The sequence below is a fragment of the Cherax quadricarinatus genome, unplaced genomic scaffold (genome assembly GCF_038502225.1).
Source record: "Cherax quadricarinatus isolate ZL_2023a unplaced genomic scaffold, ASM3850222v1 Contig42, whole genome shotgun sequence".
Classification (NCBI taxonomy): Eukaryota; Metazoa; Arthropoda; class Malacostraca; order Decapoda; family Parastacidae; genus Cherax; species Cherax quadricarinatus.
The window spans coordinates 47438-74957 of NW_027195068.1; the positions used below are offsets into that span (position 1 = coordinate 47438).

Below are 27520 nucleotides of genomic sequence, written 5' to 3' on the forward strand. Positions count from 1 at the left end.
TGAGAGAGGGCGGACCCTCTCTTCACCTTCAGGGGAAATATCGATAGAAATTTATTCCTCGGGGCGTCATATTATGCTATATATTTTTTTTTGAGGTGTACTTTTTATGTTTATATGCTATTATTATATTGCATTATATCATAATAGATCAATTGTGATAGATAAATAAGCCTTATAATTGATATTAGCGTGGGTATGGAATATTTTGTTGGCTGGAGGTGTCGGCCATTTTATGCACTATTCCCAGGGGTTCCCGATTGGTTCCTTGATCACATTATCTCCGCCCACTCTGGCATGATCTCAGATGGTGAATTTGTATTATATTAGACATAAAGATGTACGAAAACGATAAAAATAACACGGGGAAAAACGCAACAAAAACGTCAACAAAGCTGAGTCAGCGCTTCTTACGCGACATGTTGCGTCAGCGCTGTCACCATGCCTGTTATAAATGGCTGTAATTCCTTTTAGAAACATCCTACAAGGATAATAATTATACCAGCGTGTAGCCAGAAAGTTCAGCTATTTTTTGGTAACAATAACTCAGTTTTCATATATTTTCGATTTTTTTTTTTGCTCCGCGCGCGGGATCTCTCAATCCCCAACATCCTCCCGTAAGCCACTTGACACCCACACTAGGCACGAAAATATTCTAAGCCAGGCTGGCTTAAAACAACCCCACAAAATACCACAACACCACAGGGATGATAAAGCACTCAGAATGGCTTGGAACTTGAAGCACAGAGCGATGGAGAAGGCTGTACCCATGTGGCTTGCTTGAGTACTGGGTTAAGTCACCTGGGTTAGTTGCTGGCTGGCTTGGCTTAACCTTTCACACAGACTGGCTTGAGAACTTGTAACGATGAGCACAGCAGGGGTGGAAAGCTGGCTTAGCAGGCAAGGTTGGAATGGTGTAGGGCTGGAATGGACTCTCCCCACAGACTGGCTTGGTGGCTTGGCTTACTTTGCAAACCCGGGTCAACCCCTCAGAAGTAATGCAAATAAGCAGATAAAACACTAATACACAGAGACTGACCAGTAAGCAGGAAGCAAAAAGGCTGGTGGACACTTGCTCGGGGTAGCTGGCTTGGGATGGGAAGCGTCACCCATCTCGGGAGGCCTAAGCCGGTCACGAAATGGTGGCTGACTCAGTAGAAATTTATCTCCAGAAATCGCCATAATTGTCAGAATTACGGGCCCTCTGCTGACACCATTTGTAGTGGGGGTTCGTAGGAGATGTGATGGTTGGAGTTAAACACACTTGTTGGATGGTATCACATATATTAGCAGTGTGTGGAAGAAGGAGCCCATCCTGCCGTGTGTTGTCTGGCGTAGACCTATGCGAGAACTGAGAAGGATCCCAGGCGCGAAGGGCTCACCATGGCATCACTTGATGCCACACATGCTAGTCACTGAGCCTACTGACCAGGGAGCCTAAATATATACAGTGGAACCTCAAAAATTGAACGTAATCCGTTCCAGGAGCTAGTTCTAAATTCTAAAAGTCTGAAATTCGAAGCAATATTTCCCATAAGAAATAATGGAAATACAATTAATCTGTTCCAGAAACCCAAAAATATTCACACAAAAAATACATTTTATAGAGATTAATTACAGTTTTACATACAACAAATACCATAGTTTTTAATTATGTATAGTAATACACATAAAATAACATTTTTACTTACCTTTATTGAAGATTGGTGATGGCATCTGGAAGATAGGGAGGAGGAGAGAGGGAGCTGGGGTTAGTGTTTGGAAGGAGAATCCCCCTCCATGAGGACTTCAGGTATCAAAGCCTTCTCTGGGGTTACTTCCCTTCTTTGTCTTTTAATGCCATTAGGACCAGCTTGAGAGTCACTGGACCCCTGTCTCACAAAATAACTGTCCACAGTCCTCTGGTTCTGACGCCTCTTTAACATTTCCCTAAAATGGGACATGGTTCTGTCACTGAACTTGTTGCAAAGATGGCTTGTTTCAGCTTGCTCAGGGTGGTACTTCTGCATAAACATTTGGACATCATTCCACTTGGCACAAATCTCCTTAATCTTTGAAGAAGGCACCTCATTCACTTCCTATATTAACACCTATTGCAACATCAGCTTCCTTGATTTGTTCTTTCTTTGACAGGATAGAACCGATGGTCGATTTGTTTTTCCCATACATCCTGGCAAGCTCAACAAGTCTCACACCACTCTTATACTTCTGCATTATTTCCTTCTTCACATCTATGGTGTTTCTCACTTTCTTTACCACAGGGGTACCACTAGCAAGTTTCTTTGGGCCCATGGCAGCTTATTTCACAGTCCCACAAGCACTAAACACAACGAAATAATCGTAAAATGCTTGAATGAGAGCGCAGGTTAGTGTTCACTCAAGCATTAACAAAGCTAGATTGCTCATGGCGCCTGCGTGGGGACGCGGACAGAGCAGGCTGGCAGACAGGTCCCGTACCTGGCGGTCCGAAAATAGGGGCACAGTTTGCCCGAAAAAATGGTCCTATTTTCGAAACGTTCGATATGTGATATGTTCGATTTTTGAGGTTGCACTGTACATGGATGATACGATCTACAATATACTACACAAGTATACGTATAAGGGGATTCAGTAACTATACTGACATGTGTCCTCATGCAGCAACAAAAGTCACATGACCCATGTCTTCAACTCACTCTTCACAAGATCAGACAGCCAGTATATGCCCTCATTAATGTGGCATTAGAAATTACATGATTCAGGTCCTAACCTCATTTCACTTGACCAGACAGACTACAGTAGAACCCTTGTATCCATGGGGGATACGCTCCAAGACCTGCCGCAGACACCCAAACCGCAGATAGTAGCAAACTCTATGTACAGTGGACCCCCGCATAACGATCACCTCCCAATGCGACCAATTATGTAAGTGTATTTATGTAAGTGCGTTTGTGCGTGTATGTTTGGGGGTCTGAAATGGACTAATCTTCTTCACAATATTCCTTATGGGAACAAATTCGGTCAGTACTGGCACCTGAACATACTTCTGGAGTGAAAAAATATCGTTAACCGGGGGTCCACTGTATAAGTAATTTTTTGCTTACATAGATATCTATGATCTTGAGCTTTGGAGGGGTGTGATGGTGACCAAGTGGATGGTAGTGTTGGTGGTCCAGTGTGGGTGGCAGTGTGGATGATGGGTGACTGAGCGGATGAGTGTGCAGCTGCTGTAGGCAGTAATTAGGGTGGCTAGTGGCTACATGACTAGGAGTGTAGATGGCATGTTAGGGTGTGTGGGCTGTGAAAACATGGGTGTGGAAGTGGGGCTGTTTGGGGAAGTGGTGAGTGTAAGGTGTGGGGCCATGTAGGCTTGAAGCTGTGGGGGAGTGGTGTGGGTGAAAGGTATGATTGTCAGTGGCCTGGTGAGGGTGATGACTGGATGATGGGTGACAGGGTGGGTGATTGTGCAGTTGGTGGTAATGAGCATGGTGGGTAACTAAGTGATTAGGTATGTGGAGGGCATGTTAGGGTGAAAGGTCAGGTTAGGTGTGCAGATTAGGTCATAGGGAATATGTGGTCATGAGGGAATGGTAGTTGTGAAAAAATGATATTGTATGGGCAGATTGTGTGGAGGTAGGGCGTTGGTTGGGATGGTGTAGGTGAAGCTATGTGGCTGTGGGAGGTATGCGGCTGTGGGGAAGTTTTGTGGGTGGAGGTTGCTGGTTGAAATGGTGAGTGTGAAGGTGAGTGACCATAGGGGAATTAGTATATGGGTGGGAGAGGCAGGAATGAGTTAGAGACATAGTATGAGTGAAGGCATGTGTCTGTGGGTGATTTATAGGGGCGGGTGGTATGGGGAGGGGTGTACAACGAGAGTATGGCCACAGGGGATGAATGAGTAGCTGGTGTGGATGGAGGCGAGACTGGAAATATATGTACCAGATGTGTATGAATGGTCTCAAGCACTAATTAAGATAGAGGTGAGACTGGATGCATATGTACTAGACGTGTATGAACGGTCTCAAGCACTAATGCGTCTCAGCTCTCTCTTGTGTGGGATAACTTCCTCTCACTTTATAACATACCAAATGGTGATATTAATATAATAATAATAATAATGATTAATATTAATACAGTGGACCCCCTCTTAACGATCACCTCCCAATGCGACCAATTATGTAAGTGTATTTATGTAAGTGCGTTTGTACGTGTATGTTTGGGGGTCTGAAATGGACTAATCTACTTGAGAATATTCCTTATGGGAACAAATTTGGTCAGTACTGGCACCTGAACATACTTCTGGAATGAAAAAATATCGTTAACCGGGGGTCCACTGTATTAGCTTTTATGTTATTATATTACTATTATTATTTATTATATTATTACAGTGGTACCTCAGAACACGAACAGCTCAAAACTCGAACAATTATGTAAGTGTGTTTATGTAAGTGCTTTTGTAAGTGTATTTTTGGAGGTCTGAAACGGATTAATCTAATTTACATTATTCCTTATGGGAACAAATTTGTTCAGAATCAGCACTCGAGCATCCTTCTGGAAAGAATTACATTCGTATCCCGAGGTACCACTGTATTATTATACAGTGGACCCCCGCATAGCGAACGCCTTGCATAGCGAACATTCCGCATAGCGAACGCTTTGATCGCTAAAATTTTGCCCCGCATAGTAGACAAAAACCCGCTCAGCGAACTTCGTCCGAGACGCGTCCAATGTGCGGCCTCAGCCAGCCTCACATGTGCCGCCTGTCCCATTGTTTACCAGCTAGCCTCCGCGGTAACATTCAAGCATACACTCGGAATATTTCGTATTATTACAGTGTTTTCGGTTCTGTTTGTTGAAAATAAGTGACCATGGGCCCCAAGAAAGCTTCTAGTGCCAACCCTGTGGTAAAAAGGGTGAGAATTAGTATGGAAATTAAGAAAGATTTTGAAGGGTTTGGGGCTAACCCTGAGAAGCCTATGCCAGTTGTGGAATCCATTGTGCCTACTTCAAAAATTAAGGAAATGTGTGCACAGTGGGTTGAACTGCAAACCTTTATGGATGAAAATCACCCTGACACAGCTGTTGCAAGGCGTGCTGGTGACTATTTCAATGACAATGTTATGGCCCATTTTAGACAAATCGTAAAGGAACGGGAGGTACAGAGCTCTATGGACAGAAAGAAGTCCAGTGACTCTGAAGCTGGTCCTAGTGGCATTAAAAGAAGAAGGGAAGTAACCCCGGAAAAGGACTTGCCTCCTCAAGTGTTAATGGAAGGGGATTCCCCTTCTAAACACTAACACTCTCTCTCCCCTCCTCCCATCCCATCAATCATCACCAGATCTTCAATAAAAGTAAGTGTCATGTAATTGTGCATGCCTTTTTCAGTTTGTGTGTACTAAAATTAACATTTTTTTGTGGTAAAAAATTTTTTTTTTCATACTTTTGGGTGTCTTGCACGGATTAATTTTATTTCCATTATTTCTTATGGGGAAAATTAATTCGCATAGCGAACATTTCGCATAACGACCAGCCCTCTTGCACGGATTAAGTTCGCTATGCGGGGGTCCACTGTATTATTACTTACATTATTCAAATTCAAAAATTTATTTCTTTGCATAGTATACAATGTGTAGTTTACATACAGTAAAATACTGTTAGGCACAAAGAAAGCCACTAACATGCCTGAGCATTTCTGACAGGCTAATACTATTGTTTACACACTATTTAAAACTAGACACAGGTTATGGAGTGGTGAATTTTAATTATACAAAAAGAGTAAAAAAAAATTTATAATTAGTAAAATTTATAGTAGAAGGGTGCAATAAAAAAAAATAGTACAATTTACAATAGTGCAATTTTAAGTGTGTATTAATACTTAAATTGATTTAGTGTTCTTAAGTTAATTTGGATTTCTTGAGTAGTTATCGACCTGGCTCTATGATTTCAGGCAGAGTATAGTGTTGGTATAGTTAGCTTTAGGAGATGAGGAGAATTTTAATTATAGTTCTAAATTGATTGGCAGACAGGGGGCCTTTTGTTAGTTCAGACAATGACTTCCAGATCTTGGGGCCCTTTTTGTGCATTGCATTTTTGCATAGTGTGAGAGAGACACAAGGGATGTCAAAGAGAGTTTTGTGCCTTGTGTTGTGCATGTGTTATCTGTTGTAGCTATCACGGAGAATTTTGAGAGGAGGGTAAATATTGGAGTTTAATGCTTTGTATATATAGTAAGCACAGTAATATGAGAGAATGGAGCAAAACAGAGTGACTTCAAGAGTGTATCAGTCTGTAGTGGAAGGAAGGCGGGGTAGGGGTCGGCCTAGGAAAGGTTGGAGGGAGGGGGTAAAGGAGGTTTTGTGTGCGAGGGGCTTGGACTTACAGCAGGCATGCGTGAGCGTGTTTGATAGGAGTGAATAGAGACAAATGGTTTTTAATACTTGATGTGCTGTTGAGTGTGAGCAAAGTAACATTTATAAAGGGGTTCAGGGAAACCGGCAGGCCGGACTTGAGTCCTGGAGATGGGAAGTACAGTGCCTGCACTCTGAAGGAGAGGTGTTAATGTTGCAGTTTAAAGACTGTAGTGTAAAGCACCCTTCTGGCAAGACAGTGATGGAGTGAATGATGGTGAAAGTTTTTCTTTTTCGGGCCACCCTGTCTTGGCGGGAATCGGTCAGTGTGATAATAATAATAAAAAAAAATTTTGTATATTAAGTAAGTTCAAATTCTTGAAAAGAAGTGTGGTGTATTCTGGTGCAGGAGTTGGTTATCATCCGCACAACAGCTTTTTGTTGGGTTATTAATGGTTTAAGGCAATTGGTCGAAGTAGATCCCCAAGCACAAATACCAAAGGCTAGGTAAGGGTAGATTATGGAATATAATAATAATATAATATACTTCTACAAGTACATGTACAAGGTACACAGGCCTAGCTGACATCAATGACATACTACTAAATAGAAAGCCACTTGTTATGCAGAGTATTTCAGGCAAATTAAATCAGTTTTGTCCCAGGATGCAACCCACACCAGTTGACTAACACCCAAGGAGAACAGAGACAGCAGGTATCTTATGGAAACACATCCCTAACATCTTCCAGTTGCAATGGAGATTCGAACTCTGGATCTCAGAGTGTGAGCTGAGTGCGCTAGTGATCAAGTTACGTAAGTAGTGCCATTTGGGGTACATAGTACCATATTTTGGAAATAATACCTACTATTTTGGAGACCTTCTTGGCTATATGTTGGGTGTGGATCTGAAATTTAAGGTTGTAGTCAAGGTGAAGATCTAAAAATTTGCCCTCGGTGTGTCTTATAATGGGGATCCATTGATCAATATGTTAAGTTGAATATTATTGAATTATGGTTATTATATTATTATTATTTTCTTTAGAACATCATACAAAGATGAGATTTACACCAAAACGTTGCTAGATTGTTGAACTGATTTCTGGTAACCTTAACTCATTTTCCAAATATTTTCGATGATTTTTATACCTGCCCACCCAAGCTCAGGCAGGCAAGTATAAATATTAATTAAAAAATATCTTGGCCTATTGTGGGTACACACTGGCTTCTACATTCTTTGTTGTTGCTGCAATGTAATGTGATGATACAATGCCTATGATGACGAGATGAAGTATGGTGATGGTGTAGGCATCGTGATGCTGTGTTAGACCAGTGAGGAAGGGATGCAAAGAGGAGCAGAATGGGTGGAAAATCAATCTTTTACACTGGAGAGAGACTGAGGAAAAAAAGGAATCGTGGTTTTACAATTCCATAAAGGGAATTTGTAACAGCCTTTACCGTTAATTTTAAAATAATCCCCCCCCCCCAAAAAAAAAAAAAATTGAGGGGATACAAAATAATGTTGTTCAATTCCTTCTATACAATTTGTCATTTGCTTTGTTCATGTAAAGACAATTACATCCTAAACAACAATTTGGCACAAATTTTACCAAGGTGTTGCCATATCAAAAATCATTATATTTTCACTTCTTATTCTTGGGCAAACTTCATGAAACTTCTGGTATACACTTTACACCACCACCTTAACTTAAAATAAAAAATAACTATAATCAGATTATCATTAAAATTTTGATACCAGTGGATATGGGGGGTTCTACTTTATATAAAAAAAAGTAGCTTGCATGTTTTATGTACAATTTCATAGATTTTATCTTGTACAAATCTTGTTTAGAATATAAATATACACTGTTTTGTTTGCCTTTTCATCTATAATCTACAATACTATCTGGCTGCTTTTTTAATGAAAACTTGACCAGGTCTCAGAACATGGTAATTATTGGTTTTCCTCAAATTTTAGGAAGATTTCTTTAAGGAATCAACTACATTTTAGATAAGCATAAAACTTAATACTGAAGCATCTGTGGGTATGTCTCATTTGTAGTTATTTTTGATTGCTTGGTCAAGATATCATAAACACTCTTATAAATGGTGGGTCGAAGGTTCCATTTGTTACCTCTATATATATCAATGTACGTGTACACATCTGGCTTGTACCTCAAGCAACATTTTAAGCCAATTTCTCGTATGCCTTTTTCCAGAAGGCACACTTCCTTGTTATCAGTGAAATTTTTATTGTAAATACAAACAACATGGTTCTCCTCATCTGGAAGAACAGAACTGATTTTTGCACAATTTGAGGGAAGCTTTCCTTCTACAATTCCCCTTGCTATCAGTTTCCAAAAATAATTTGCTTTTACACCTGTGTCTACATGTAAAATCCATTTACCACTAGTAAGAGTGTAAGTTTTTGCAAGCTCAGTTATTTTCTGTAAATCAATTTGTCTTCCAGACTCTTTAAGAGAATTCCATTCCTTCAAGAGATTTGTCAAATTACATATTGAAATTTCTTTTTCAGGAACATTGTAACCTCTGACACAGATCCAACCAATTCCATCCTCTCTGAAAGTTATTAAATGCACAACATTAGAACATAATTTTAATATTTAATTTATATATTATATACATTAAGTGTAGGCCTTAGACAAGGATATGTGATGTCACCACAGTTGTTCAATATATCAATATATTTATAGATGGGGTTGCAAGAGAAGTGAATGCTCGGGTGATGGCAAGAGGTGTGGGGTTAAAAGATAAAGAATCTAACACAAAGTGGGAGTTGTCACAGTTGCTCTTTGCTGAAGACATTGTGCTTCTGGGAGATTCTGAAGAGGTTGGTGGTTGAGTTTGGTAGGGTATGTAAAAGAAGAAAATTAAAACTGAATATAGGAAAGGGTAAGGTGATGAGGATAACAAAAAAATTAGGTAACAAAAGATTAGATATCAGACTGGAGAGAGAGAGTATGAAAGAGGTGAATGCATTCAGATATTTAGGAATGGACGTGTCAACAGATGGGTCTGTGAAGGATGAGGTGAATCAGAATTGAAGGGGAAAAAGATGAGTGGTGCACTTGAAATATTAATTCATAGACGGATCTATTCCTACCTCGTCTCACACAACATACTAAACTCCTGTCCGTTTGGATTCAGGAATAATAAAAACACAAATGATGCATCATACCCATACTAGAACTAATATATACTGCTTTCGAGAAGAAAGAAGTCCCGCTAGGAATTTTCACTGAATATGTAAAGCTTTTGATACAGTCGACCATGAATTGCTGCACACTAAATTAACACACTATGGTACAAGAGGCCACTCCCTCAACTACCTCAAGTCATACCTTAGTAACAGAAGCCAATCTGTGTACACAAATGAAGCAAACTCTTCCACTCAACCAAACACAGTAGGAGTCTCACAGGGAAGTGTCCTTGGACCACTCCTCTTTCTCATCTACATCAATGACCTACTGAATACATCACAGCCTCTCAAACCCATATTATTTGCAGATGACACTACATACGTCTTCTCCTACCCAAACCTAGTCATATTTGCCAACAATGTCAATGCCGAATTGTAGAAAATATCTGCCTGGATGATGCCTAATAAATTTTTCCTGAATACTGACACAACCTATTTCATTCAGTTTGGAAACAGAGCTGCAAATGTTTCACTTACCATAAAGACAAACAGATCACCCGTCACAAAACTCGCAGAGTGAAAATTCCTAGGAATCCACCTTGATAGTAGCCTCAAATTCCAGACACATATACATACAACAAATTTCCAAGGAAATCTCTAAGACAGTAGGCATACTATCAAAGATATGGTACTATGTTCCACAATCAGCTCTCCTTACACTGTATCATTCACTCATCTACCCTTATCTCACATGTGGAATTTGTGCATGGGGATCAACAACATTAAATCACCTAAGACCATTAATAACACAGCAAAGGCTGCAGTCAGAGTAATAACAAATTCCCACTCCCGACAGCATACTCCACTAATATTCAAAAGTCTAAATCTGCTCACCATAAAGACAATCCATACTTATTCATGTGCCTACTACATACATAGATCAATACATGCAAACATAACCCCTCCACTCAAACTTCTCACCAACCTTAACAGGACACACGACCATAACACAAGACACAGATCTCTTTTTGATGTACCCCGTGTCCATATCACACTGTGTAAAAACTCTATGCACATAAAGGGCCCCAAAATTTGGAATTCATTACTAGAAAATACTGAAGTAACCTGGTCTGAAAATCAATTGAAGACTCTTCTCAAAAGCCATTTAATCACCCTAGACTAAATACTCAATACACCAAATTGTAGCATTCTCATACTGTAAACTACTTTTAGCAAATCACACTGTTATGTTCCCATAATATAATTTCAATGTTTACTTTTGAACTTATTGTCCATTGTCGACAGGAATATAACTGAATCATGTTTCATAAAAAGCATTTATGAAAATATCCTTTGGTTTATATAAATTAGATTCATTTAAAATTAATAGAACTATTGTACAACTACGATAAATTTCTTTAGTGTTAAGTAGTCAGTAAGCCATAAAATTAAGCTGGCCCATAATGCCTAGGCATAATAGAGGCTTTCTCTGCACTGCAACCCATTATTGTAAATACATAAATCTCAATGTACTATTTGCAAAGAAATAAACAAATTTGAATTTGAATTAGAATTTGACTCACAATGCCTCCACCACTGCTTCAACCCTCATATTTTTGTACAATTTCCTTCCTCATTTCAATTGTGCACTTAGGAGTCTGTGGAGACAAAGAACTTTGTCCTTGGAGGCAAAGAGGGGAATGTATGAGAGTATAGTTTTACCAACGCTCTTATATGGGTGTGAAGCGTGGGTGATGAATGTTGCAGCGAGGAGAAGGCTGGAGGCAGTGGAGATGTCATGTCTAAGGGCAATGTGTGGTGTGAATATAATGCAGAGAATTCGTAGTTTGGAAGTTAGGAGGAGGTGCGGGATTACCAAAACTGTTGTCCAGAGGGCTGAGGAAGGGTTGTTGAGGTGGTTCGGACATGTAGAGAGAATGGAGCGAAACAGAATGACTTCAAGAGTGTATCAGTCTGTAGTGGAAGGAAGGCGGGGTAGGGGTCGGCCTAGGAAAGGTTGGAGGGAGGGGGTGAAGGAGGTTTTGTGTGCGAGGGGCTTGGACTTCCAGCAGGCATGCATGAGCGTGTTTGATAGGAGTGAATGGAGACAAATGGTTCTTAATACTTGACGTGCTGTTGGAGTGTGAGCAAAGTAACATTTATGAAGGGATTCAGGGAAACCAGCAGGCCGGACTTGAGTCCTGGAGATGGGAAGTACAGTGCCTGCACTCTGAAGGAGGGGTGTTAATGTTGCAGTTTAAAAACTGTAGTGTAAAACACCCTTCTGGCAAGACAGTGATGGAGTGAATGATGGTGAAAGTTTTTCTTTTTCGGGCCACCCTGCCTTGGTGGGAATCGGCCAGTGTGTTAATAATACAAAAATAAAATACATGTATTATTAATGCACAGTGGAACCTCTACTTACGAGTTTAATCCATTCCATGACCTTGCTCACAACTGGATTTACTCATTTGCAGAGTCAATTTTCCTCAATTAAATTAATTGAAATGGAATTAATTCATTCCAGTGGAATTCCAGGCACGAGAAAATACTTTAATAATTTCCCTAATATCAACTCTACGACTTATTTATCTATCACAATTCATGTAATATGACATAATAAACAATATTAACAACATAGAAACATGATATATACACTAGAATGAATAAAATACATGTCATTAGATATGTGGCTAGTGGTGGTGACAGCAGCCATTGTTGTTGGGGTTTATAGGGACACCACAGTGGCCATTCCTGCTCCTGACTACATGTGAAGAGAACCTAGGATAACCCAAAAAAGTCAGACAGAGTGACTTATAAGTACTACACTCTTAGTGCTACACTCTTAACCCTTAAACTGTCCAAGCGTAGATCTACGTTTGCAAGGGTAGTGCTCCAAATGTAGATCAACGTTTTATTTTTCATTCCTTCAAATTTGGCATAATAGGCTTGAGTCGCCTAGACATGAAAGAATGGGTCTGTGCACTCAGTGTGCGCACTATTAACCCTTTGACTGTTTACGCCGTATAAATACGTCTTACGCGCCACTGTTTCTGACGTATCTACACGCATAAATTCTAGCGGCTTCAAATCAAGTGGGAAAGGCCTGGTAGGCCTACATGAGAGAGAATGGGTCTCAGTGGTAGGTGTGCACCCTGTGAAAAAAATCTGGGACTCGGTGGTGCATTGTGGGAATGCCATCTTGGTAGTCCATTTTCACCATGCCTTGCGGTAGAAAGTACCTCACTCCTCGGCGGATTGGAGGTCTTTTGTTCCCAAGTGATAGCTCTAACAGCGATGGAAGTGTCAGTGACAGTGAATTCCATGGTTTTCAAGTGAGTGTGACCGAAAAAAGTGCCCAGGATGACATAATTAGTGATGAAAACCCAGATGACCCACAACCTTCCACCTCTGGTGCTGGGCCGGTTCATTCACATTCACATTCACCTGTTCCAGGACGAAAGAGGAAAGTGATAGTGATATTGATAGTGATTTCAAGGTTATTGAAAGCAGTTCTAGTTGTGACAGTGAGGGTGAATATTCCCCAGTGAAACGGCAGTTTGTGTGACGTAGCATGCGGTCTGGTAGTGTGTCACATGCTGTTCCAAGGGAAAGGAGTAACTCTGGGAGCACATCCCGTGGCCCTACACCATGACCTGATAGTGAAGATGACAATATTGTTACGATGGGTATGAATGACGTGAGTGAGGCAGCAGGCAGTGGTGGTGATAGTGATGGTGGCACGACCCATTTGGCACCAGCAGCGAGCTGGTGACTCTGCACAACAACAACCAGCCTCACCCAACCCCAGACTCCCACAACCTACACAACCACAACCTGCACAACCACAACCTACACAACCACAACCTGCACAACCACAACCTGCACAACCACAACCACGTTTCAATATCCAGAACCCACCAGCAGACTGCATCTAGGATTGGCAGGAAGGTGACGAGTTTGTTCCCAGTCCCCATGACTTTGATGAAACACAAAGTGGAATAAAGCCATCATGTCCACTTGGGAACAATGCTAGTCAACTGGAATGCTTTGAGTTATTTTTCGATGAACCCCTGATGGATATCATTGTCAGGGAAACCAACACATACTATGAGTACACAATGCAAATACAATTCTCTCACCAAGATCACTGCTACACCAGTGGAAGGACACAACTGTGGCAGAGATGTATCTGTTTTTTGCCACAATAATGCTTATGCCACATGTGTATAAGCACACTGTCACCACATACTGGGCAACAGAACACCTGATTTCAACTCCAGGTTTTAGTGACATTATAGGTGTCAATCGTTTCTTGATACTGTTACCTATGTTACACTTTTCAGACAAAACCAGGCCAGACAGAAGCGACAGGTTATGTAAGATCAAAAATGTGTTTATGTACATGAAACAAAATTGCTGCATGTATTTTTATCCCTTCAGGAAGATTGTTATTGACGAGTCTTTGATATTATTCAAAGGAAGCCTCTCATTCAAACAATATATACCAAGCAAGAGGAAAAGCTTTGGTATAAAGTTATTTGTACTGTGTGACTGCAGAAGTGGTCTAGTTTTGGATATCATTGTGTACACTGGCAGTAATACTTTGAGAGATACCAGGAAGTTATTGGGTATCTCTGGTGATGTTGTTAGAACAATGATGGAACCATATCTTGGTAAGGGGCATATGTTATTTACTGATAACTGGTACACAAGCCCCTTACTCTGTGATTTCTTGCGAGTGAACTTGACAGACGTGTGTGGCACAGTGTGTGGTAATCGTAAACATATGCCAAGGTTCAACGCTGGCACTCGCAGAGGTGAGGTGCAAGCCTTTGCTGCCAATGACATCATGGCATTTTGGTGGCATGACAAACGTGATGTCACACTGTTGACATCAGTTCACCGAAACGAAATGGCACACACTGGCAGGCACAACAGAGAGACCGATGAACCCATTCTAAAGCCTGCAGCTGTCATGGACTACAACCTCAATATGCACTTAGTGGACAAATGTGACATGCAGATTGGGTTTGCTGATTATGTATGCAAGAGTTATAAATGGTATATGAAACTCTTTTTCCATCTTGTTGATATCTCCATGCTTAATGCTTATAACATATATAAGTTGAGGACCAACAAAACACCAAAATATGGTGAATTTTGTTTGTCGGTCATCAGACAAATAATCGCCAAGAACCAGGGAGCAACACCTGCAATAGACCAGCGCCCACGAAATTACCAACACACGCCATCTCGTTTCAGGCCTGGTGATCACTACCCCATACTACTGCCTCCTACTGCTTTCAAGAAAAATGCTCAGAGGAGGTGTTTTGTATGTGGACATACCACAAAACGCCCACAATAACGCAGAGACACTCATTTTATGTGTGAGGAGTGCCAAGTGCCACTCTGCATACACCCATGTTTCAAAGAGTTCCACAAGCTGCAGCAGTTCTAGGAACGTGTTCAGTGGCTGTACATATGGTGGCCTGGTGGTTAACGCTCTCGCTTCACACGGCGAGGGCCTGGGTTCGATTCCCAGCCAGAGTAGAAACATTGGGCGTGTTTCTTTCCACCTGTTGTCTATGTTGTGGGACACTGACCTAACATGCTCAGCATAACAAGTGGCTTTCTATGTAGTAGTATGTCATTGTTGTCAGCTAGGACTGTATACCATGTACATGTACTTGTAGTAAATAAAGATTATTATTATACAGGTCTCCCTCAACATTCACATTTCCAGCTTTCGCGGGCTTCACACATTCGCGAATTCCCAACCGAAAAATTCCCAGCCGCCAAATCATATTGAAGTTTCCCGCCACCTGCGAGTCCCTACTACCCTCCCACCGACCCCCACAACTGGTAGCCAGCCCTCCCACCACTCAGTGTGGTGAGTGTTTTGTTTGTTCATTATTTGCTATTAAACTACAGTATAAATAATGTAAACCCATTCATGACTGCATATTGGAATGGCTATTCGGACAGGTATTAGACGGTGACATCATGTGTTTACTTTTGAACACAGCAAAGAATCAAACATTTCTGCTACTGCTAATAATGACAATAGTAATAATAATAATAATAATAATAATAATAATAATAATAATAATAATAATAATAATAATAATATAGGTAGTAGGTTGGTAGACAGCAACCACCCAGGGAAGTACTACCGTCCTGCCAGATGACTGTGAAACAGAAACCTGTAACTGTTTTGCATGATGGTAGGATTGCTGGTTTCTTTTTCTGTCTCATAAACACGCTAGATAACAGGGATATCTTGCTACTCCTACTTACACTTTGGTCACACTTCACAGACACGCACATGCATATATATATATATACACATACATCTAGGTTTTTCTCCTTTTTCTAAATAGCTCTTGTTCTTCTTTATTTCTTCTATTGTCCATGGGGAAGTGGAAAAGAATCTTTCCTCCGTAAGCCATGCGTGTCGTATGAGGCGACTAAAATGCCGGGAGCAATGGGCTAGTAACCCCTTCTCCTGTAGACATTTACTAAAAAAGAGAAGAAGAAAAACTTTATAAAACTGGGATGCTTAAATGTGCGTGGATGTAGTGCGGATGACAAGAAACAGATGATTGCTGATGTTATGAATGAAAAGAAGTTGGATGGCCTGGCCCTAAGCGAAACAAAGCTGAAGGGGGTAGGGGAGTTTCAGGGGGGGAAATAAATGGGATTAAATCTGGAGTATCTGAGAGAGTTAGAGCAAAGGAAGGGATAGCAGTAATGTTAAATGATCAGTTATGGAAGGAGAAAAGAGAATATGAATGTGTAAATTCAAGAATTATGTGGATTAAAGTAAAGGTTGGATGCGAAAAGTGGGTCATAATAAGCGTGTATGCACCTGGAGAAGAGAGGAATGTAGAGGAGAGAGAGAGAGATTTTGGGAGATGTTAAGTGAATGTATAGGAGCCTTTGAACCAAGTGAGAGAGTAATTGTGGTAGGGGACCTGAATGCTAAAGTAGGAGAAACTTTTAGAGAGGGTGTGGTAGGTAAGTTTGGGGTGCCAGGTGTAAATGATAATGGGAGCCCTTTGATTGAACTTTGTATAGAAAGGGGTTTAGTTATAGGTAATACATATTTTAAGAAAAAGAGGATAAATAAGTATACAAGATATGATGTAGGGCGAAATGACAGTAGTTTGTTGGATTATGTATTGGTAGATAAAAGACTGTTGAGTAGACTTCAGGATGTACATGTTTATAGAGGGGCCACAGATATATCAGATCACTTTCTAGTTGTAGCTACACTGAGAGTAAAAGGTAGATGGGATACAAGGAGAATAGAAGCATCAGGGAAGAGAGAGGTGAAGGTTTATAAACTAAAAGAGGAGGCAGTTAGGGTAAGATATAAACAGCTATTGGAGGATAGATGGGCAAATGAGAGCATAGGCAATGGGGTCGAAGAGGTATGGGGTAGGTTTAAAAATGTAGTGTTAGAGTGTTCAGCAGAAGTTTGTGGTTACAGGAAAGTGGGTGCGGGAGGGAAGAGGAGCGATTGGTGGAATGATGATGTAAAGAGAGTAGTAAGGGAGAAAAAGTTAGCATATGAGAAGTTTTTACAAAGTAGAAGTGATGCAAGGAGGGAAGAGTATATGGAGAAAAAGAGAGAGGTTAAGAGAGTGGTGAAGCAATGTAAAAAGAGAGCAAATGAGAGAGTGGGTGAGATGTTATCAACAAATTTTGTTGAAAATAAGAAAAAGTTTTGGAGTGAGATTAACAAGTTAAGGAAGCCTAGAGAACAAATGGATTTGTCAGTTAAAAATAGGAGAGGAGAGTTATTAAATGGAGAGTTAGAGGTATTGGGAAGATGGAGGGAATATTTTGAGGAATTGTTAAATGTTGATGAAGATAGGGAAGCTGTGATTTCGTGTATAGGGCAAGGAGGAATAACATCTTGCAGGAGTGAGGAAGAGCCAGTTGTGAGTGTGGAGGAAGTTCGTGAGGCAGTAGGTAAAATGAAAGGGGGTAAGGCAGCTGGGATTGATGGGATAAAGATAGAAATGTTAAAAGCAGGTGGGGATATAGTTTTGGAGTGGTTGGTGCAATTATTTAATAAATGTATGGAAGAGGGTAAGGTACCTAGTGATTGGCAGAGAGCATGCATAGTTCCTTTGTATAAAGGCAAAGGGGATAAAAGAGAGTGCAAAAATTATAGGGGGATAAGTCTGTTGAGTATACCTGGTAAAGTGTATGGTAGAGTTATTATTGAAAGAATTAAGAGTAAGACGGAGAATAGGATAGCAGATGAACAAGGAGGCTTTAGGAAAGGTAGGGGGTGTGTGGACCAGGTGTTTACAGTGAAACATATAAGTGAACAGTATTTAGATAAGGCTAAAGAGGTCTTTGTGGCATTTATGGATTTGGAAAAGGCGTATGACAGGGTGGATAGGGGGGCAATGTGGCAGATGTTGCAGGTGTATGGTGTAGGAGGTAGGTTACTGAAAGCAGTGAAGAGTTTTTACGAGGATAGTGAGGCTCAAGTTAGAGAATGTAGGAAAGAGGGAAATTATTTCCCAGTAAAAGTAGGCCTTAGACAAGGATGTGTGATGTCACCGTGGTTGTTTAATATATTTATAGATGGGGTTGTAAGAGAAGTGAATGCGAGGGTCTTGGCAAGAGGCGTGGAGTTAAAAGATAAAGAATCACACACAAAGTGGGAGTTGTCACAGTTGCTCTTTGCTGATGACACTGTGCTCTTGGGAGATTCTGAAGAGAAGTTGCAGAGATTGGTGGATGAATTTGGTAGGGTGTGCAAAAGAAGAAAATTAAAGGTGAATACAGGAAAGAGTAAGGTTATGAGGACAACAAAAAGATTAGGTGATGAAAGATTGGATATCAGATTGGAGGCAGAGAGTATGGAGGAGGTGAATGTATTCAGATATTTGGGAGTGGACGTGTCAGCGGATGGGTCTATGAAAGATGAAGTGAATCATAGAATTGATGAGGGGAAAAGGGTGAGTGGTGCACTTAGGAGTCTGTGGAGACAAAGAACTTTGTCCTTGGAGGCAAAGAGGGGAATGTATGAGAGTATAGTTTTACCAACGCTCTTATATGGGTGTGAAGCGTGGGTGATGAATGTTGCAGCAAGGAGAAGGCTGGAGGCAGTGGAGATGTCATGTCTGAGGGCAATGTGTGGTGTGAATATAATGCAGAGAATTCGTAGTTTGGAAGTTAGGAGGAGGTGCGGGATTACCAAAACTGTTTTCCAGAGGGCGGAGGAAGGGTTATTGAGGTGGTTCGGACATGTAGAGAGAATGGAGCGAAACAGAATGACTTCAAGAGTGTATCAGTCTGTAGTGGAAGGAAGGCGGGGTAGGGGTCGGCCTAAGAAAGGTTGGAGGGAGGGGGTAAAGGAGGTTTTGTGTGCGAGGGGCTTGGACTTCCAGCAGGCATGCGTGAGCGTGTTTGATAGGAGTGAATGGAGACAAATGGTTTTTAATACTTGACGTGCTGTTGGAGTGTGAGCAAAGTAACATTTATGAGGGGGTTCAGGGAAACCGGCAGGCCGGACTTGAGTCCTGGAGATGGGAAGTACAGTGCCTGCACTCTGAAGGAGGGGTGTAAATGTTGCAGTTTAAAAACTGTAGTGTAAAGCACCCTTCTGGCAAGACAGTGATGGAGTGAATGATGGTGAAAGTTTTTCTTTTTCGGGCCACCCTGCCTTGGTGGGAATCGGCCAGTGTGATAATAATAATAATAAAAATAATAATAATAATAATAATAATAATAAATACGATATAATTGAAGAAGGAAATTGTACTAAAATACGAGGGAGTGGTTGACACATCGTCAGTATGGCTTTGTTTATGCTGGAGTGAATATTAGTCTCCCTGCTCTTCCAAACATTTCACAATAATTCATTGTGTTTGGTGCTTGTAGATTGAGTGCGACTGGAGTGGTAGTGGCAGTGGTTGAGGCAGCGATTGAGGCAGCGATTGAGGCAGTGGGTGAGGCAGCTGTTGAGGCAGAGATTGAGGCAGTGGGTGAGGCAGCGATTGAGGCAGCGATTGAGGCAGCTGTTGAGGCAGCGGTTGAGGCAGCTGAGGCAGCGATTGAGACAGTGGGTGAGGCACCTGTTGAGGCAGCGATTGAGGCAGTGGGCGAGGCAGCTGTTGAGGCAGCTGTTGAGGCAGTGGGTGAGGCAGCTGTTGAGGAAGCGATTGAGGCAGTGGGTGCGGCAGCTGTTGAGGAAGCGATTGAGGCAGTGGTTGAGGCAGCTGTAGAGGAAGCGATTGAGGCAGTGGGTGAGGCAGCGATTGAGGCAGTAGTTGAGGCAGTGGTTGAGGAGGCGATTGAGGCAGTGGGTGAGGCAGCTGTTGAGGAAGCGATTGAGGCAGTGGTTGAGGCAGTGGTATTTAATAACATACATGTTATTAATAATAATAATACATGTTATTAATATGTACTATTATTATTTATAACATATATGTTATTAATACCACTGCCTCAACCGCTGAATTATTGTGAAATGTTTGGAAGAGCAGGGAGACTAATGCTCACTCCATCATAAACAAAGCCACACTGACGATGTGTCAACCACTCCCTCGTATTTTTGTACAATTTCCTTCTTCAATTATATCGTATTATTTTTATTATTATTATTATTATTATTATTATTATTATTATTATTATTATTATTATTATTAGCAGTAGCAGAAATGTTTGATTCTTTGCTGTGTTCAAGAGTAAACACACGATGTCACCGTCCAATACCTGTTCAAATAGACATTCCAATATGCAGTCATGGATGGGTTTACATTATTTATACTGTAGTTTAATAGCAAATAATGAACAAACAAAACACTCACCACACAGTGGTGGGAGGGCTGGCTGCCAGTTGTGGGGGTCGGAGGGAGGGTAGTAGGGACTCGCAGTGGTTGAGGAAGTGGTGGAGGCAGTGGAGGCAGTGGTAGAGTCTGTGGTATTTAATAACATACATGTTATTAAAGCATAACATGTATATATTTAGTACAATTTACGATGTTTTGATGTATTTTATGATTGTTCATGGTTCAACAAGTTAAGGAAGCAGTATTGTATTATATTTCCCTACAACATATTGGGGCACCAAACATTCACGGTTTTTCAACATTCGCGAGGCTCTTGATCCCCTAACCCTCGCAAATGTTGAGGGAGACCTGTATATTATGGAACAATAGTAATAAACAATGTTTGTGTAAACAAATTTTATACACAAATTAATTGTGATAAAGTTTGTTCAGTTATTGTGTGGTAAACAATGAGTGTATATTTGAACAATGCACCTTACTTTGGTCTCACAGGCCACATAAGTTACTTGGAAAAGAAAAATATTGGAAAATACAAGAAACCTTCGAATTGGAGTAAATAAAAAATTACCGGGTGGGCAGCATTCGCCGCTGTTGCCCTACAGAGCTCACTTTCTGCCAACTTTGCACCTCTATATCTTGGTAAGTACTGATGGCAAAAAAATTTTTTTAGGCTTAAGACACTCAGTAAAATAATCCTAACATTTTCATAAGAAAAAATATTTTTTTTTTTCGAATATTTGGCAACATAGAGTGGCAGTTTCAGAAAGGGGCCTGTGACAGTCAAAGGGTTAAAAAAATCTGGGAGCACTTAGTACCTTGTGGGAGCACCAGTTCAATTGAGCGCCAGCTAGAGCAAATAGCATGGCAAACACTAGGGATTCACTGATGCCATGTTGCATTAACACTTCCATTTTAAGAGGAGAGTAAAAATAGGTTAGATAAATACTTGAGTGAGTGTGGGTGGGTGTGAGTTGGACCTTACTAGCTTGTGCTAGTCAAAGGATGTGACCTGACTAGGTGGGTCATTTGTCTAAGTGGGGGGGGGGGGGGAGTGTGACATGTACCTTGCCATGCATGGGCCAGTAGGTCTGCTGCAGTGTTCCCTCTTTCTTATGTTCTTATGCATTTGGCAAGCTGGCTGGCTGGCTTGATTTGGTTGTCTCTGGCTGTCTCTCTGTCTATATCTCTATCTGTCTATATCTCTATCTGTCTACATCTCTGTCTATCTATATATCTGTCTATCCATATATCTGTCTATCTATATCTCTATCTGTATCTCTGTCTATCTAAATCTCTGTCTCACATGTACACATAAGTACAGTTATTATGCTTACTGTAAATTACCTAGGATAATAAAAAATTCCAGGCAAAGATAGACAGACAAATAGATAGATAGACAGACAGATAGACAGACAGAAACATGTTTGTGTTTATCAGTGAAAACAAAGCCAGGGCTCCCCCGAGCACCCATTTATCAAATGTCACCAAGCTGATAACAGATGTCATAACACGATTCTTCAAGGAGTTTGATATCCTATACTCCAGAGAGACAGAAAGACAAATAAGCAGAGGCAGACAGAAAGACAAATAAGCAGAGACAGACAGGCAGACAGATAGACAGAGACAGATAGACAGGCAGACAGGCAGACAGACAGACAAGCAAGTAGACAGAGACAGACAGGCAGACAGACAGGTAGACAGACAGACAGATAGACAGGCAGATAGACATATATATAAATAGACAGAGAGACAAGACATGTATGTGTGTAACAGTGATAACAAATACATCAAGGGTTAGCTGGAGCAGTGGGCATTTATCAAATGTCACTGGGCTGTCAACAGTATAGGGATGCCTTTCATAACAACATGCATCAAGGTATATGCCAGGGTATCTAAAACATTGCTGAGACCTGTAAATATTTTGTATATATTTCTAGACAATAGTAAATAACCCAGGCAGGTGTAACTGTTCACGTGTCAATGTGATTGTGACTATTTGAGCACTATTTCAGTACCTAATATTAGTGTCAGAACAAAGATTGGCTATGAAATTACAAGAACTATTATAAATTGTAATTATCAGAACATAAAAAATACATAAATTAAAATAAAAACAAGAAAAAAAGGTATACAGTGGACCCCCGCTTAACGATCACCTCCCAATGCGACCAATTATGTAAGTGGGTTTGTACGTGTATGTTTGGGGGTCTGAAATGGACTAATCTACTTCACAATATTCCTTATGGGAACAAATTCGGTCAGTAATGGCACCTGAACATACTTCTGGAATGAAAAAGTATCGTTAACCTGGGGTCCACTGTACCGGCAACACTTCTGCAAGCGTCAGGAGTCGATGTTGCCGACAGTTGAGCATCCAGTGCCAACTTCAGTCTTATATCTCGGTAAATATTAACCCTAAATTTTTTTTTTAATTCTATAACATGTAGAAAAATGTGCTCTTCATTTTAAAAGAAGAAAAAAAAAATGATTTTTTATTTTTCAAAATATTCGGAGGGCCATGCAAGTGAATGTAGATCTACGTTTGGACAGTTTAAGGGTTAATGCTACACTTTGCCACTGTTGCTTCATGTTGTCTGCCACTGCTACCTTACAATGTCTGCCACAGCTGCTTCATGTTGTCTGCCACTGCTGCTTTATGTTGTCTGCCACTGCTACCTCATGATATCTGCCACTACTGCTTCATGTTGTCTGCCACTGCTGCTTCATGTTGTCTGCCACTGCTGCTTCATGTTGTCTGCCACTGCTACCTCATGATGTCTGCCACTGCTGCTTCATGTTGTCTGCCACTGCTACTTCATGATGTCTGCCACAGCTGTTTCATGTTGTCTGCCACTGCTACCTCATGATGTCTGCCATTGCTGCTTCATGTTGTCTGCCACTGCTACCACATGTTCTCTGCCACTGCTGCTTCATGTTGTCTGCCACTGCTGCTTTATGTTGTCTGCTACTGCTACCTCATGATGTCTGCCACTGCTGCTTCATGTTGCCTGCCACTGCTGCTTCATGTTGCCTGCCACTGCTGCTTCATGTTGTCTGCCACTGCTGCTTCATGTTGTCTGCCACTGCTGCTTCATGTTGTCTGCCACTGCTACCTCATGATGTCTGCCACTGCTGCTTCACGTTGTCTGTCACTGCTACCTCATGTTGTCTGCCGCTGCTTCGTGTTGTCTGCCACTGTTGCTTCTTGTCTGTCACTGCTACCTCATGTTGTCTGCCACTGCTGCTTCATGTTGTCTGCCACTGCTGCTTCATGTTGCCTGCCACTGCTGCTTCATGTTGTCTGCCACTGCTGCTTCATGTTGTCTGCCACTGCTACCTCATGATGTCTGCCACTGCTGCTTCATGTTGTCAGCCACTGCTACTTCATGATGTCTGCCACAGCTGTTTCATGTTGTCTGCCACTGCTACCTCATGATGTCTGCCACTGCTGCTTCATGTTGTCTGCCACTGCTACCGCATGTTCTCTGCCACTGCTGCTTCATGTTGTCTGCCACTGCTGCTTCATGTTGTCTGCTACTGCTACCTCATGATGTCTGCCACTGCTGCTTCATGTTGCCTGCCACTGCTGCTTCATGTTGCCTGCCACTGCTGCTTCATGTTGTCTGCCACTGCTGCTTCATGTTGTCTGCCACTGCTACCTCATGATGTCTGCCACTGCTGCTTCACGTTGTCTGTCACTGCTACCTCATGTTGTCTGCCGCTGCTTCGTGTTGTCTGCCACTGTTGCTTCTTGTTGTCTGTCACTGCTACCTCATGTTGTCTGCCACTGCTGCTTCATGTTGTCTGCCACTGCTGCTTTATGTTGTCTGCCTCTGCTACCTCATGATGTCTGCCACTGCTGCTTCATGTTGTCTGCCACTGCTGCTTCATGTTGCCTGCCACTGCTGCTTCATGTTGTCTGCCACTGCTACCTCATGATGTCTGCCACTGCTGCATCATTTTGTCTGCCACTGCTACTTTGCCACTGCTGCTTCATGTTGTCTGCCACTGCTACCTCATGATGTCTGCCACTGCTGCATCATTTTGTCTGCCACTGCTACTTTGCCACTGCTGCTTCATGTTGTCTGCCACTGCTGTTTCATGTTGTCTGCCACTGCTGTTTCATGTTGTCTGCCACTGCTGCTTCTTGTTATCTGTCACTGCTACCTCATGTTGTCTGCCACTGCTGTTTCAAGTTGTCTGCCACTGCTGCTTCATGTTGTCTGCCACTGCTGCTTCATGTTGTCTGCCACTGCTGCTTCATGGTGTCTGCCACTGCTGCTTCATGTTGTCTGCCACTGCTGCTTCATGTTGTCTGCCACTACTGCTTCATGTTGTCTGCCACTGCTGCTTCATGTTGTCTGCCACTACTGCTTCATGTTGTCTGCCACTGCTGCTTCAAGTTGTCTGCCACTGCTGCTTCATGTTGTCTGCCACTGCTGCTTCAAGTTGTCTGCCACTGCTACTTCATGTCTGCCACTGCTGCTTCATGTTGTCTGCCACTGCTGTTTCATGTTGTCTGCCACTGCTGCTTCATGTTGTCTGCCACTGCTGCTTCATGTTGTCTGCCACTGCTGCTTCATGTTGTCTGCCACTGCTGCTTCATGTTGTCTGCCACTGCTGCTTCATGATGTCTGCCACTGCTGCTTCATGTTGTCTGCCACTGCTGCTTCATGTTGTCTGTCACTGCTGCTTCATGTTGTCTGCCACTGCTGCTTCATGGTGTCTGCCACTGCTGCTTCATGTTGTCTGCCACTGCTGCTTCATGTTGTCTGCCACTGCTACCTCATGATGTCTGCCACTGCTGCATCATTTTGTCTGCCACTGCTACTTTGCCACTGCTGCTTCATGTTGTCTGCCACTGCTGCTTCAAGTTGTCTGCCACTGCTACTTCATGTCTGCCACTGCTGCTTCATGTTGTCTGCCACTGCTGTTTCATGTTGTCTGCCACTGCTGCTTCATGTTGTCTGCCACTGCTGCTTCATGTTGTCTGCCACTGCTGCTTCATGTTGTCTGCCACTGCTGCTTCATGTTGTCTGCCACTGCTGCTTCATGATGTCTGCCACTGCTGCTTCATGTTGTCTGCCACTGCTGCTTCATGTTGTCTGTCACTGCTGCTTCATGTTGTCTGCCACTGCTGCTTCATGGTGTCTGCCACTGCTGCTTCATGTTGTCTGCCACTGCTGCTTCATGTTGTCTGCCACTGCTACCTCATGATGTCTGCCACTGCTGCATCATTTTGTCTGCCACTGCTACTTTGCCACTGCTGCTTCATGTTGTCTGCCACTGCTACCTCATGATGTCTGCCACTGCTGCATCATTTTGTCTGCCACTGCTACTTTGCCACTGCTGCTTCATGTTGTCTGCCACTGCTGCTTTATGTTGTCTGCCACTGCTGCTTCATGTTGTCTGCCACTGTTGCTTCATGTTGTCTGCCACTGCTGCTTCATGTTGTCTGCCACTGCTGCTTCTTGTTGTCTGTCACTGCTGCTTCATGTTGTCTGCCATTGCTACCTCATGTTGTCTGCCACTGTTGCTTCATGTTGTCTGCCACTGCTGCTTCATGTTGTCTGCCACTGCTGCTTCATGTTGTCTGCCACTGCTGCTTCTTGTTGTCTGTCACTGCTGCTTCATGTTGTCTGCCATTGCTACCTCATGTTGTCTGCCACTGTTGCTTCATGTTGTCTGCCACTGCTGCTTCATGTTGTCTGCCACTGCTGCTTCATGTTGTCTGCCACTGCTGCTTCTTATTGTCTGTCACTGCTGCTTCATGTTGTCTGCCACTGCTGCTTCTTGTTGTCTGCCACTGCTGCTTCTTGTTGTCTGTCACTGCTGCTTCATGTTGTCTGCCATTGCTACCTCATGTTGTCTGCCACTGTTGCTTCATGTTGTCTGCCACTGCTGCTTCATGTTGTCTGCCACTGCTGCTTCATGTTGTCTGCCACTGCTGCTTATTGTTGTCTGCCACTGCTGCTTCATGTTGTCTGCCACTGCTGCTTCTTGTTGTCTGTCACTGCTGCTTCATGTTGTCTGCCATTGCTACCTCATGATGTCTACCACTGCTGCTTCATGTTGTCTGCCACTGCTGCTTCTTGTTGTCTGTCACTGCTGCTTCATGTTGTCTGCCACTGCTACCTCATGTTGTCTGCCACTGTTGCTTCATGTTGTCTGCCACTGCTGCTTCATGTTGTCTGCCACTGTTGCTTCATGTTGTCTGCCACTGTTGCTTCATGTTGTCTGCCACTGTTGCTTCATGTTGTCTGCCACTGTTGCTTCATGTTGTCTGCCACTGTTGCTTCATGTTGTCTGCCACTGCTGCTTCATGTTGTCTGCCACTGTTGCTTCATGTTGTCTGCCACTGCTGCTTCATGTTGTCTGCCACTGCTACCTCATGTTGTCTGCCACTGTTGCTTCATGTTGTCTGCCACTGCTGCTTCATGTTGTCTGCCACTGCTGCTTCATGTTGTCTGCCACTGCTGCTTCATGTTGTCTGCCACTGCTGCTTCATGTTGTCTGCCACTGCTGCTTCATGTTGTCTGCCACTGCTGCTTCATGTTGTCTGCCACTGCTACCTCATGATGTCTACAACTGATGTTACAAAAGAATCGAACATTTCTGCTATTTTGAGCTTAATTTCAAGGTACTTCTCACTGTGAAACCAATTAAAATCATATTTATTTTTGTAGTATATCTTCTATTCTATCACATGAGACCAAATAAAATGAGAATACAACCATAAAAACCATACGAAAATATACCGCTAAGTGGAGGCTAATGGCTGAGAAGTGAACTCCATCATTTATGGCCCGATTTCTTTCATTTTTGGTGTATGTTAAGAAGCATCTTTTCATCATACATTGCCCAAGTTTCAATAAAATAGTCCAACAAACAACTGAGATCCAATTCCCCAGATCAAGAGCAATAGCCCCCTTACCAGTGGCAATTAACCTTCCTTGAGGCCCGCTCGCTCGAGGCTGCCTCAACCACTGCCTCAACCACTGCCTCAGCTGCTGCCTCTACCACTGCCTCTACCACTGCCTCAACCACTGCCTCAGCTGCTGCCTCTACCACTGCCTCTACCACTGCCTCAACCACTGCCTCAGCTGCTGCCTCTACCACTGCCTCAACCACTGCCTCAGCTGCTGCCTCAACCACTGCCTCTACCACTGCCTCTACCACTGCCTCAACCACTGCCTCAACTGCTGCTTCAACTGCTTGTG

At 42.4% G+C, this 27520-nt stretch overlaps 1 protein-coding gene across 1 annotated transcript in view; it reads right to left on the reverse strand.

Moving 5' to 3' along the window:
- Nucleotides 1-228: 228 nt before the first annotated feature.
- The window catches only part of LOC138851162 (UPF0696 protein C11orf68 homolog), a 290715-nt gene continuing 263423 nt past the window's right edge, over nt 229-27520 (reverse strand). Inside the window, exon 3 of the mRNA XM_070079914.1 lies at nt 229-8900. Coding sequence (XP_069936015.1) covers nt 8345-8900 — 556 coding nt within the window. The 3' untranslated portion in view covers nt 229-8344. The remainder of the gene's footprint in view (nt 8901-27520) is intronic.